The 15,062-nt window shown below is 36.4% G+C and overlaps 1 protein-coding gene across 1 annotated transcript; it reads left to right on the plus strand.

Annotated features, from left to right (window-relative positions):
• Nucleotides 1–1,524: 1,524 nt before the first annotated feature.
• Nucleotides 1,525–2,693, plus strand: LOC126706661 (elongation of fatty acids protein 3-like). The gene has a single exon (XM_050406194.1). The coding sequence runs from the start codon at nucleotides 1,727–1,729 to the stop codon at nucleotides 2,561–2,563; it is 837 nt and encodes a 278-aa protein (XP_050262151.1). The 5' UTR covers nucleotides 1,525–1,726; the 3' UTR covers nucleotides 2,564–2,693.
• Nucleotides 2,694–15,062: the final 12,369 nt, after the last annotated feature.

Raw genomic sequence — 15,062 nt, forward strand, 5'->3', positions numbered from 1 at the left:
AAATTAAATTAACATTATTTGGCCCTAAATTAGCTTCCAATTAACATTAATCAGCCACAAAGTCATGACCTAATTATCCCAATTAAAAAGATAATCACACCAATTACTTATTGAATAATTAATGTTTGATCATCTAATTAATCAAGTATGTGCAACCTTACCATAAGTTGTAGTCCTAGCCAATCAGATTATAACACATCATTAATTCCAAATTGGTTTTAATTATAACCAATCATAATTAATTGTTCATAATCACGTATAGTGAGACTTAATTTGTGAGAGTGCATCTTGGCCATTAAAACTTGATTTGATGATAACTTTCAATCTGATTGCTTGATTAAGGATTATAACCAGTCAATTTGATCATTACAACATCAAGATCACTCTAATGAAATGAAATTAAGGACCCAATGACCACAATTAAGATGCTTATCTTAAAGTTGAAATTACTCTTTTACCCTTCATGAGAGGTCAAATGCAGGTTGTAAAATAGAGTTTCAACACCTTTTATTTGTAATATTTCGTTCTTGATAATTAAAAAATTGAACCTTGATCAGGTTCTTAGTTAACCTCGTTGTACAAACAAGTAAATATAAATATCATGTGAGTATTTTAATTCACTTATAACGTATCAAGTTAATATTATTGCAAACAGTATGTGCAAGCAAAACATACAAATATATATAAATAATATGTGAAAGAAGTTTACCATGTTGTAAGAAAATAATATATAGCTACTATGTTAGTATTTATTTACTATATATCTAACATGTGAATAAATTACTTTACAATGCAAAAATGAAGAGAGGGGAGAAAAAGTCACCTTAAGCAAATTTATTCTCCAAGTATATTCAGCACAATAAACCAATTTTTTTTTTTTTGAGAGGGGGGGGGGGGGGGGGAAGGGGAATTTGGTTACCTTATGGGAAAAAAATGCAATTTATGAAAGTTGAGGGACTAAAATGTACTTTTGTAAAGGTTTTTGGGGTCAAAGTTTGATTTTTGAAAAGTTTAGGGATTGAAATGAAAATTTGGGAGGAAAAGTTTTGAGGTCAAAACATGATTTTGGGAAAGTTTTAGGGTCAAAACATGAATATGGAAAAGTGTCGAATCAAAATGTATTTTTTGGGAAACTTTTGAGTCAAAATGCATTTTGGGAAATTTATGGACCAACATGAAAATATGGAAAAATGTGATGGCATGCTAGTAATTAAAGGAAAAGCAAGCTTGTGGACCCTTTTAAGTTGTGTGGGCTGGAGCTGTTTGGGTTTTGAGTGAAACCTAAACAGGTTGGGTTAGGGTCAACATTTATTCAAGCATGATGTGGACTTTAAGACTGGGCTAGTGTGATTGGATTGAAGTTGGTTTAAAACCTGGGTTTGTAAGAATTGATGGCTGGAGGCATAAGTAACACGGGTTTGGGCTTACGTGAGGGCTGATGGTTGAACTTAATTGGGCTGGACCTCATATTGATAACCAGACCCCACTCAAAGCCTATTTTCCCTACAGCCGTGTGCCTCTCTTCACCTAGAAATAGAATCTTCTTATCTCTCTCTCATATCTCTCTTCTTCTAAGCTAAAGCAGCTCCAACTCGCCACCTAGAGCTGGCAGCGGCAGAAACTCTATCTCTCCCGTGAAACAACCTTAACTCAAACTGCGCTAAACCCATACCATAGACATAACCAATTCCCAATTCCCCCACAGTAGTAATCATAAAAATAGAAGATGAAGATGATTATATCATCCCTCCAATACTGGCTTGTGAACCACCCAACCATCCTCCATTTCTCATGGACCCAAGGCCAAACCCCAGCCTCCACCCCTCTCTTCCTCTCTCTCATTCTCATCTCCTATCTCTCCCTCACTTACATCCTCTCTCATCATCATCTCCAACTCCACGCAATCCCAATCCCAATCCACATCCTCAAACCCATCTCAGCCCTCCACAACCTCACTCTCCTCCTCCTCTCTCTCATCATGGCCATTGGTTGCACTCTCTCAAGCCTCACACACCCACCTAATTTTAATTATATCATTTGTTTCCCACCCAATACCTCTCCCTCTGGGCCCCTCTTCTTCTGGGCCTACATCTTCTACCTCTCCAAGATTTTAGAATTTGGTGACACCCTTTTGATCATTCTCACTAATTCCATCCAACGCTTGACCTTCCTCCACGTTTACCACCACGCGACGGTCCTGATCATGTGCTACCTTTGGCTACACACTTCTCAGTCTCTGTTCCCTGTGGCACTAATCACCAATGCGTTGGTGCACCTCGTAATGTACACCTACTACTTATTGTGCGCAATGGGTGTGCGCCCCAAGTGGAAGAGATTGGTCACAAATATCCAGATTGTGCAATTCGTTTTCAGCTTTGCGATTTCGGGTCTGATGTTGTATCACCACTTTACCGGCTCCGGGTGCTCCGGGATTTGGGGTTGGTGCTTCAATGCTGTTTTCAATGCCTCTCTTTTGGCTCTTTTTGTGGACTTTCATGCTAAGAGTTATGCGAATCGGAAGAAGATGATGATGGGTCCCGGTCCCAAGGATAAAGGATTATGAAGATCTTTACTTTATTGTACGGTAATGTTTTATTAGAATATAATAATAATAATAATTATGCTGTTTTGAGAAACAAATGTTTTATTCCAAATTTGGATTTTATTTATGTTGCTGTAGATAGTTTTTCTAATTCATGTGCTGCTTGCTGCTGTGTTAGTAGTTTTTTGGGTAAAATCCGTTATACACCCTTGAGTATTGTGGTAATGCCAGCCAAACACACCCATAATGTTTCAAAACTAACCAATATAGTCCCTAGACACCAATTTGTGCACTCTAACTTACCTCCTCTCCTCTTTCGATTTCACACTACCATTCATTCATTCACCCCTCATAAACCAGTTGGCAGTATCAACATACCATGGATAAACTCAAAGCAGGTATCATAAAATCTGAAATTTCAGTTCAAAGCTGAAAAAACCCAAAATTTTGGTTTTTCTTTAAACTATCACTTACCCTCTTATCTTCATCGACACTGAATCGCACAGATCTCTGCCATCGAAGAAGAAAGAAATAGTAAGTAAGATCATGTTGTGTGATAGACACAAGAGAGAGGTGTACACTACCTCCAGCTCAAGAGGTATCCAACAAGTTTTTCCAATTCTTTGTTTTTTAAGAACAAAAATAGAGAAACGGCCTCAATATTTTGATGTTCTTTACCCACGATTTCTATTGTTTTTGGAATTAAATTAGCTACACAAGATATATATATTCAAGTTGGTTGATTTGTGCCCTTGATCCATAATTCCCAATTTTTTCTTCCAAAATTTCTGTTTTTCTGGGGACAAAAGTCAAAACCAAGCAATAAAATGAAATGAGGATTGGAAATATTGGGTTTATTTTCTTTCTTGACAACCAAATGAAGTTTTAGAATCAACAGTACAAAGTGTAGGAAATAGGAATGAGAGAGAAATGGCTTAGGAAGTAGATGTTGACTTTTGATGATACAAAATTTGTGGAGAAAAAAAGGAAGATTGTTTTGTGTGCTTCAGCAATGAACCATGAGAGACTGCAGAGCTATATACTTAAGGCTATGAATTATCGAAAATATGTTGTTGCCAACTAAGTTAGAGTGCACAAACTGTGTGCAACACTGTTAGTGTTTAGGTACTACATTAGCTAGTTCTGAAATGTTAATGGATGTGCTTGGCATTACTCCTTGTTGATACCCATTTTTTATAACAAAGGTTCAATGACAGAAAAGCTCAAATCAAGCCGAGAGAGGAAAAAAAAAGAAAAAAAAAGAAAGGAAAGATTAGGGAATAATAACAAAAATAATGGGGCCATGCCCCTAACGTTCAAACTTCAAAGAGAAGGAATAGCCATAAAGAACATGGAATAGAACACATTAACCCATGGGCAACGTGAGAGAACCGGCCAAGGTGAGATGACCCTCTTCAAGAGAAAAGAAAATAGGCCTTGAATGGGTCCAAGGAAGAGGGGAAGAGGAAAGAGGCCCAATGGGCCAACCCAGCAGGTATTAACAGATAAACAATAAAGGAAAGACATTGAAAGGCCCATAGGCCCAACAAGGCAAGATGTGGTAAGTCCAACAAGCCCACTTCGTTTCCATAAGGGCCAAACACGAGTAGAAGGCCTTAGTCCCAACAAAGGATAAAAAGGGACAAAATCACATAGAAGCGGCAAAAACTCCACGGGAAAGGAAGAAGACAAGGCGTGAAGTAAGAAGACAACAATACAATGGTCAGAACACCAACAACCTGTGTCCAACCAATGCAAGGGGGTGGGCCCACAACTAAGGGAATTATAGAGGGTGTGGTATAGTGGAAAGGGGAAAAGAGCCTATTTCTAGTATCCTGCCAAGACCTCTTTTGGGAGGTGCTTTGTTGGGAAGGCATGTTTACCCAAGATAGGTAGTAAACCAACCGAGACCACTTGATGCATGCTAGAGAAATTGGTAGAGAGAGACTTAAGGTTTTACCCTTCAAAGGAGAGAGAGGTACATGACAGAACAGAATGGATAAGAATTTGTCATGGGATAGGTAGTGGAAGAGAGTAAAAATGTTGAGCATGTCCAAATGTAGTGGAGGTTGAACCTATAAGCCGGAAGGGTAGTGGGTACTTTTGAGGAGTGTTTGCAGTAGACAAAAGTAGTTGGTGAGCAATAAGGGTAAAAGAGTGAAATCAAGAGAGCTTGATTTAGTATAAATAGGAACAATACCCATAAGAGGAAATGAGATACTGACTTAGGCAATCAACACAAAGAGTTGAAAAGGAAAGAAGAGAAAGAAAAAAAGAAGAAGGAGAAAGAGTGAAGTAAGACTTAGTAAGATAGAAGAGTGTATACAACAGAAATAGCATGCATTAATAGACAATCTTTTTCCTCCCTCACACAATAAACCCACTCTTTGTAATTCCATCAAAACAAGAAATAGCTATCTAGACTCATTCTTTAAAATGTAAAACTTTATGAGTTACCTCAGTAATAAGGTTGTCCAAGTTGGGGTTTGGGCTCTATACATTACACTAGCCAAAGCATGTGTGAGTCCTGACGTGGTTAAATTCGGACCTTACATGTGGGCTAGCTGTGAGGAAAGGAAGAAGAACATTGGTTGAGGAAGAGCATCTTTGGCTTGTGCCAATAGCGTGACTATCTTGGGGAAGGCTGAAAATGCACTTGGCATGGACACCTAGCATTGGCACAAAAGGGAGATATCAACCCCCTATAGTAAAATGCTATAGAACACCCCTTATTTGTTGAGCTTGTGCTAGATCATTGCTAAGGACACATGTATCACTTCTAGCCTCCTTGATGTCCCTTTCCTTGTCTATAGCTTGCTCCCTATGTTGTAGCAGAGTCACCCCCCATCCCACTACCTTAACATTGGTGTGTCTTCTCTCTCCTCCAACTAGTATAGTACAATAGCTGTATTAGAGTTTGAAATGAGGGAATCATGGCTTGACAACTGTCCTCATGTACCCAGCAATATTCCTCATACTATAAGAGGAACATATTGCTAAGCAACTAGGGCAAGAACCTAGAAAGATAGAGAGAAAGCAGCAGAAGTTTGGGTAGGAAAGTGAGGTAAAAAGAGAGACTTTCTTTGGGAAGAACATCACAATTGTACAAAAACCTTGACTTTCACATAATAGAGAACATCAAGAGTGAGGGACATTCTTTCCTTCTCTCACCCATAGTTTTTATCCTTTCCAAAGGGTTTTCCACATACATTCCATGCCTTCTTTACTTTCCTTATTCTGCTTTTACATTTTTTTGAACATTAAAGTGTTAAAGTTTTCATTTTTATTGTTCTTGAGCTTTTTCACTTAAATGTATTGTTAGACTCATCACTCTTTCTCTTTCCTTAAGCTTGTTAGTCTAACTTGCATGTACAGGCTCTCTTCCGTTCACTTCTTGTGGAAACCCATTATTTAAATGTATTATGATTCTGTTGCTTTAACTATGGCTAACCGCTAACGATTTGGACTAACTTTTCTGCCCCACACACACACACACACACACACACACACACACACACACACACACACACACATATATTATATACTCACACATATATTACTTGTTGTCTCTTTGGGGTGCTTTGTCTTGTGTATAGACTGGCCTTGAGCAAGGTCCTGCAGAGATAGTGGGTCAGGCCCAACTCTCCAACCCACAGAAAGCCTTAGCCCAAAAGCATAAAAAAAGGTCCCCAAACTCCTCAAGGGTGTTTAATTGATTTTACCCTTTATTTTTATTTTATTTTTTTCCAAGAAATAGGATTTAATAATTAAAGTATTAGCACCAGCTCGTGCATAAATTTCTGTTTATTTTAGCATAATAATTTACTTTTTTTATTATTTACATACTCACTTTAAAAATACTTCACATTAGATTATCTACTATGTACTATATTACATTAAAAATATAAATTTTTTAACTATTTTTCTTTCTTCACACATAATAACTATCATGGATTGTCTTTCTTCATCCTCGAAATACATAAAGAAAAAAAAAACTAAATGCAAATGAATAGTACCAATGTAAATTTACATTTTTATTGTAACAATTATTTATATTTACACAACTTTGAATAGACTAATTTAAATGAATTTTGAACTTATTTGACTAAAATGTGGTATTTTTTCTATTATGCATTCATTTATTTAAGTGATCTTAGTTTTTACTTTTTAGTACCTCAAAGTCTTGTAATAGCTTAAAAGTACAATATTATCAAAGTTTTGATAAGCATTATCATATCTATTTTGTGTTTACTCCTGCACTTACATGTACATATGAGAGTTTACAAGTTTTCTCTAAAATATACTCATTAGGCGTATTTTTCTCTTGTAGGAGATTAAAACAAAGCATGTAGACATGAAGGCAAGAGAATCCAAAGGTTAAGATCAATTGAGAAGTGGCTTTTAACGAATTTAACAAGTCAATGATGTGAGGAAACATAAAAGGAAAGAGAGGAATACATTTAAGCTAAAGTTGGAAAAAATCTTGACATGAAAATATTTTTACCATGTTGAATTGACTTGATTCTTTCAGCCATAAAAAGAGGACTTGAAGATATAAAAACTTTTAGTTTACAAAAACTTCATAATCTACTGTTTTCAAGGTTAAAACTGACCTAGAAGTTGACCCACTACTAAAAAATGGGAATTGACATTTTTATTTTCTTTTTTGGGGAGCATGTGATTTTTTAGGGTTTTAGAGTTTATAAATATTAAAAGTATACAAGGGTAGCCATATTTTTTGTTTGCTAGAAAACCTTATTTTTTTTATCAATTTTTAAGAGTATTTATTTTCTATTGAAACTTGAGAATTTAAGCTAGGGTTAGGGGTGAATCCCCGATGCTATAAATTGTCCACTTATCAATCCAAACATGTTTTTCACATTTTGATTATTGAAATCAATTGGTCTCTTTTCATAATTGTTTTGTTAGATTGATGTTTAGTTGCTATTTCGTTCATAAGTATTCTTGAATTTTCCTATTGTTAGAATAGGGTTTTATAATCTCTCTAGCAAAATGTGATACTCTTGCTAGATATTACTTTTGCCATAGTATTGTCTCTAGGGTATGCAATGTTCTTGAGCTTTTCTAGCAAAGTTGTTATTTTCTAGACTAAATTCTTGGACCAATTGATTAATATAATCAACCAAAGAGAGTTTTATTAATAAACCCTATTTTTAAATCTTCCAATTGGATAGTTTATGTGTTTACTTACCCGATTGTGTACTAAATTGGATTGGTAGTGGATGCTTAACAATATTGGTGTACAAAACCTAACACCCTAGTAATTTTATTATTAAATTTTATCAAACTTTCTTTGTCCTAGTTTCAGTCATATTTTCTATATATTATTGGTGCTTTTGACATGTTAAGTGTAACACCCCATAATTTTATTACTAATTTCTTTCTTATACATAAATTAAAAAGGAGGCTCATAATTAAATGGATTTAATTGATTTGGGCCTAAGATATTTAAATCAGATAATTATTATGGTATAAGAGGCCTAAGTGAGATGGCATATATATATGTGGGCCTTGATAAACTTAAAAAAAAAAAAAAAAAAAAAAAAAAAACACCCTAGCCTTTTATCTTGAGTTGTGTGTGTGTGTGTGTGTAAATAGGAGGCTTCTCCTCTTTTAGCGACACACACGGTTAAATTTATTTCCCTGCTTTGTGGCTTTGCATGAGATTGCAGGTATGATTTTGTTTTGCCGTAAATATACAAAGTTGGAATATTCAATGGCTAGCAATTGTTCCCACACTTATAGGAAGCATCTATTATTTGCATACCTAACAGAAAAATAGGTGTTGCTGTTATGGATCTAAATCTATGATTATATTAATGGGAAAAAGGGTGCTTTGTGGTTATTATATAATTGTATATGGCCTCACTAAATTCACCACCAATCTGTCATGCATCTACACCTTTGTCATTGTCCAAATACGTGTCCAGCAATATCTTATGTTTTGCGGCATCAAAGGAATTATGGTGGCAGATATAGGCAGTGAATAGAATTAGATTAGTTGTGAAAAGCTTACAAAATGAAGTCTGGTCAACAAGTTTAGGCATCAAAAGGGGCATTTCAATGCTCCCATCTATCAACTTAACAACTGCAACTCCAGCAGTGATGGCCACAAATTCAATAGCCAAGCCCACTGACAAAGCTGAAGTGTATCTTAAAGAATCTAACATCTCTGTAGGCTTTAATATTGATTGATAAAACTACTTAAGTATGAAAATAATATTGATAGATAAAACTATTTAAGTGTGAAAACAGAATTTTTAAGTGGGAGATTCATGTATTGATGGACCTATTTTTGGTGTTGCTAGGTTCTAATTCTATTGATTTATTGTGACTCAAGGGTGTAGATTTCATTTTCGCAATTTAGAGGTAAGTGGTGTTTACTAATTTTGGTGGTTTTCCCAAAATAGTTTTGATTATCATACTATCCTTATATCAAAGAAATATGTTGATATTTTATAAATATATTGATATCCTATAAATATTTGATGTACACATTGTATGGAAACATTGACTATTTGTTATATGAAAAACTTGTGGAACAACCTAAACTTATTTAAACTAGTTGCATACCCGCACGTTGTGTGTGGTAATTTTTTTAAGATGATCTCTTTAAATATCTTATTAATACTATAATTTTAGTTATTAACCATTGGTTTTTCATTAGTTTTAAGTTAATATAAACCTTAAATATTCCTTTCTTTTTACCTTTACACACACACACACGCACATATGTATAATGTGAATCTTTACTCATACCTTTAAGAAAACTCTATATATTCCATATCTTTGGATGTGTAAAATTATAGACCACTACTCCATAATGATGGTGACTAATTAATTATATATATATATATATATATATATATATATATTTAGTGATCTAATTTGCAATGCTTTTTACCATTATCGTATATTTACTAAATGATGATTTGCATAACAAATACATTAAATGAGAGGTAGCATTGTTCATTAGATTTTCAAAAGTAATAGTGTATGAAAATTATATATATATTATAAATAAGATTAAATGAAAGGTCAAAAAAGAAATTTTAAAATTTTCTAACTTTATTTCTTACGTAATTTCTACTACTACTACTAGAGAACATCTTTTTTTTTTTGGTTATGATTAATATCGTTTCCATAGTTAGAGTTTGATTAATTTTAAATTTAAATTTAGTACTATGATTGTATTTAATTATTGATTTAATTTTTAAAGTGAATTTAATAGTTTATTTTACTACATTATAAAGTTTTTAATGTTCTCCACACGATAATCTCTATTTTATTTTTTACTTATCCTTACAACCTTTTTGTTTTCCAATCAACGGTTGCTAATTGACACTTGATTTTTTTTTTTCTTTATCTACACTTTATTACTTTGTATTGTTTTTTTTTTCTTTACCATCTCTCTCTATCTCTTTCCATTGGCAACCTATCGTTATCCAAAATTTGATAATGATTTTATGACATTAAATATGCATTATTAGTTTTTTTTAATTTTTTTAATTTAGTGTTTCTAACTTGATTTGTATTGTATTTCATTTTTCCTTTGATGCAATGGGTGTGCGAATGAGTGTTTCCCTAGCATTACTTCACTTAATATGGTCAATTTTATTTATTTATTTAATTTAAGCAAAATATAATATTTTAAAATTTTTTAGATACAAGATAGAATTTCTACTCTAGCCTAATCTAATTGTATAAGTGTGTGAAACTCCCTCCTGGAGACTTGAACCCCGGCCCTTGCCCCCGACACCCTACAAGCATTTATACTTGTGAAGTAACCACCGCACTAAGGGTGTGCGATGGTAAATTTTTTAAAATTAAAAAGGAGAGGAAATATAAATAATTTAATGATATATATGCGGGATGTGGCTGAATTTAAATGTTGAATAAAATTATATGAGAAAAAAAGTAAAATTAAAATATATAACAGTAAACACTAACTTATCCAAATCATTCTATGTAATATAATAATAGTATATTCTAATATACTATCTTTAATTCTTTATAATGCAATATGATAACTGTAAGGACTCGATTTGTAACGACCCGTAATAACGTTGGGTTCGCACGTAAAAGGCCCAAACAATATCATTTGTAGAGCGTGGGTTTGAAAGGTTAGGCCTTGGTCACAAGACAGTGAGTTTTCCATGGTGTTCATACATAATTAAAGTGTGTGCGCCCTAGGAGTCTTTCTCCAGGAGGCGGGCTGGGAGGCTCTGGTTTTTGGCCATTTTTCCCAGCCCCTTTTTCTAGACTGCTTACTTCTCCTTTTATATTAACCTTTACCCCTCCTCCAACGTCCACGTGTAGGTCAACTTTCCAGGGCTGATACTTGTCCCATCGGCCCATATCCAAAGTGGTTGGGGGTGGTTGTAAAAGCTGAAAAGCATTACTCTGTCTGGCACAGAGTATTGAATGGCAGTAAGGGCAGCTTTCCCTGGTCGTTACACTTTCCAGCGTATCCTTCTCTATTGACCTAGATATTTTTAGATTTTTTCCAAACTGCTCCTATACCGTTTTTGCCCTTCCTTTCAGTGAGACCTCGGACATGCCGAGGACTGAATCGTCCTCGGCTGTGTCCCAAGACTATTTTGTACTCGTATTACCGAGCCTGGGCTATAACCGTTCTTGGCTCGGGCCTTGGGCCCCAATGAATAAATTAGCCAGGGCCTCAAATTATTGGGCCCCACAATAGCCCCTCAAAATCCTGCTGTCCGACCTCTTGGTTGGAGAGGAGGGTTTTGGTAATGCTAAGCTTTTATCACGGCTCGTTTAACTCTGTCCTTCATTAATGTTGGTGTCTCTTCATCTACCCAGGAAACATTCAGGACTACGAGACATTTCTCTGAATCCATTCATAATGCGTTCCTGCCGTTTGATTATCCAAAACGTGCCTTTAATGATTTCCCTTTACGAGACCATTTAAATTCGATGGTTATTGATGGTATGGGGAAGTGGAACGGGTATTTTCTCGTTTACAGATTTTCTTGGAAATCTGGACAAATTAAATTCCTTCCGTTTTGCCCTTCATATAAGAAGAAAAGCGAGAAGTTATTTCTCTTGTACAGAGACCCTTTTAATCCTTCTGAAATCTAAAAATCCTTAGCCTCCCCCAGAGTTTCCCTTATCCGCTCGCTCACACCTTGAATCGTGATAAGTCCAAGATAGGAGTGGGAATGAAGAGACCATACCCTTCCCAGAAATGCTACATTCTTGCGAAGCTCAAAATGGCTCGGTCAGGGCAGGGATGGGAGAGACTCAAGATATCTCTCATCCTCCTTTCAGTCAAAATCCGAAGCAGGGGCTCGTTGCGTCAAACTTTTGGTGCGGCTGAGCTGGGATCACCCATTATCAGTACCAGCCACTCTCTTATGAGCATAGCTAACATGGCACCAACGTGTTAGGAGTCAGAACTGACGCAGGGACAAAGTATCCCTGCTTCTTCCTCTCTTCCTTCACTGGTGCCTCCTTTTGACTCTCTTTCTTCTTCTTTCCACCACCAGATCCATCCTGGTGCTTTTCCTTCTTCCTCTTCTTCTCCTCTCCCACCAAGGAAGGTCCTCCTCTCAATATGGGTGCCACTGGGGCAGAGTTTGGAAAGACTTGGGAGCAGAGCTTAACAAGATTTCTTTTTGTTTTTTTTTTTTTTTTTTTTTTTTATTGTTTTTGTAACTCATTTTCTATATAGGCTTTGTTTAAGCCCTTCATTGTACGCTGTAACACCTCTTTACATTAATAAAGGTCGTCATTTCTTGATTTCATACATTCTATCTCTTCTTTCGAAATAGTTATGCCGCGAAGAGACTTACTATCCTGTAAATTTTTATTTTTTTTATTTTTATACTATGAACGATGCTTGGGGACGAAATCCCAGTTAATGAAAAGATCTCGCTCTGTGCTTATTGGAACTATTTGGTGTAATAATGCCGACTTGAATAAATGGCACTTAGGGCAGAAACCTCTTACTGAAAAAATGATGTTTATAATGAGCTTAACAAAATTGTTCGGCACAATAATGCCGACCTGAGAAAGCGATACTTAGGGCCAAAATCCCTTACCAAGATAAAAGATACTATTATGAACTTATGAGAGCTGTTCGGCACAATAATGCCAACCTGAACAAACGACACTTAGGGTCGAAACCCTTGCTAAAGAAAACATATTATTATGAACTTAACAGAGTTGCTTGGCACAATAATGCCGACCTGAGAAAACAATACTTACCCCAAAAATAGCCGAGATGACAGCTGAATGCTTGATGCAGTGTAGGAGGTAATCATCCGAGGATATATAACCCAAAAATGAACAGCCCCTACAGGTTGCCGAGTAATAAGGCGTTTTACCATCTTCCTAATAACTTTCATAACTTTAACCTCTTCTGGTACTTGATCCGAGGATTGAGCAACTTAGGATTCTTATTAAGTAGCTGACCTTTCCACAGGTTTGAGTCCGAGGACCATACAATACCTTGGTTCTGTTTAAAACTTGGTTTTTTCTTCTAAGTAGTTGGTTTTCTCATAGGTTTGAGTCCGAGGACCATGCAATACCTTGATTCTGTCCAAAACTTGATAGATATTTAAGTAGTTGGTTTCCCCATAGGTTTGAGTCCGAGGACCATGCAATACCTTGGTTCTGTCCAAAACTTAGCTTTTTCTTCTAAGTAGTTGGTTTCCCCATAGGTTTGAGTCCAAGGACCATGCAATACCTTGGTTCTGTCCAAAACTTAGCTTTTTCTTCTAAGTAGTTGGTTTCCCCATAGGTTTGAGTCCGAGGACCATGCAATACCTTGGTTCTGTCCAAAACTTGATTTTTTCTTCTAAGTAGTTGGTTTCCCCATAGGTTTGAGTCCGAGGACCATGCAATACCTTGGTTCTGTCCAAAACTTGATTTTTTCTTCTAAGTAGTTAGTTTCCCCATAGGTTTGAGTCCGAGGACCATGCAATATCTTGGTTCTGTCTAAAACTTGATTTTTTCTTCTAAATAGTTGGTTTCCCCATAGGTTTGAGTCCGAGGACCATGCAATACCTTGGTTCTGTCCAAAACTTGATTTTTCCTCTAAGTAGTTGGTTTCCCCATAGGTTTGAGTCCGAGGACCATGCAATACCTTGGTTCTGTCCAAAACTCAGTTTTTCCTCTAAGTAGTTGGTTTCCCTATAGGTTTGAGTCCGAGGACCATGCAATACTTTGGTTCTGTCCAAAACTCAGTTTTTCCTCTAAGTAGTTGGTTTCCCCATAGGTTTGAGTCCGAGGACCATGCAATACCTTGATTCTGTCCAAAACTTGATTTTTCCTCTAAGTAGTTGGTTTCCCCATAGGTTTGAGTCTGAGGATCATGCAATACCTTGGTTCTGTCCAAAACTCAGTTTTTGTTAAGTAGTTGAGGGAATTAACCCCTCAGCTATGGCATGAGACCTTGGTTTTAAGGGAATTAGCTCCTCGGCCAAGCCCCTAGAACTATCCGTGCCGTTGATGCTACGAAGCGTAGCCCCTAGTAAAGAAACATAGCCCCTAGTGGAACTTTATGCCAAAACACTACAACCGGCTGTTAGAAATGACAAGGGAACTGTCTCGACCTACCATCTATGCCAACACACAAGCCCTTCCCACAGACAGCGCCAATTGTAAGGACTCGATTTGTAACAACCCGTAATAACGTTGGGTTCACACGTAAAAGGCCCAAACAATATCATTTGTAAAGCGTGGGTTTGAAAGGTTAGGCCTTGGTCACAAGACAGTGGGTTTTCCATGGTGTTCATACATAATTAAAGTGTGTGCGCCCTAGGAGTCTTTCTCCAGGAGGCGGGCTGGGAGGCTCTGGTTTTTGGCCATTTTTCCCGGGCCCTTTTTCTGGACCGCTTACTTCTCCTTTTATATTAACCTTTACCCCTCCTCCAACGTCCACGTGTAGGTCAACTTTTCAGGGCTGATACTTGTCCCATCAGCCCATATCCAAAGTGTTTGGAGGTGGTTGTAAAAGCTGAAAAGCATTACTCTGTCTGGCACAGAGTATTGAATGGCAGTAAGGGCAGCTTTCCCTGGTCGTTACACTTTCCAGCGTATCCTTCTCTATTGACCTAGACATTTTTAGATTTTTTCCAAGCTGCTCCTATACCGTTTTTGCCCTTCCTTTCAGTGAGACCTCAGACATGTCGAGGACTGAATCGTCCTCGGCTGTGTCCCAAGACTATTTTGTACTCGTATTACCTAGCCTGAGCTATAACCTTCCTCGGCTCGGGTCTTGGGCCCCAATGAATAAATGGGCCAGGGCCTCAAATTATTGGGCCCCACAATAACATTTAACAATCAAAGTGATAAAAAAATAAAAATTAAAAATTAAAAATAAAAAACTTAAAACACAAAACTAAATTTCATCAACCAAAATAGAATTCTAAAGAATACAACACTTTATCAAGCTAAAATAGAGATGCAAGAAAAATAAAAATAAAATCCACCAAAAAATTGAGGGAGAAAGAGTGGGAAATAACCCATT

Source organism: Quercus robur, chromosome 11, assembly GCF_932294415.1.
Source record: "Quercus robur chromosome 11, dhQueRobu3.1, whole genome shotgun sequence".
NCBI lineage: Eukaryota > Viridiplantae > Streptophyta > Magnoliopsida > Fagales > Fagaceae > Quercus > Quercus robur.

Coding starts and splice junctions, on each gene's coding strand:
- LOC126706661 (XM_050406194.1), top strand. CDS start 1,727: ATGAAGATGATTATATCATCCCTCCAATACTGGCTTGTGAACCACCCA.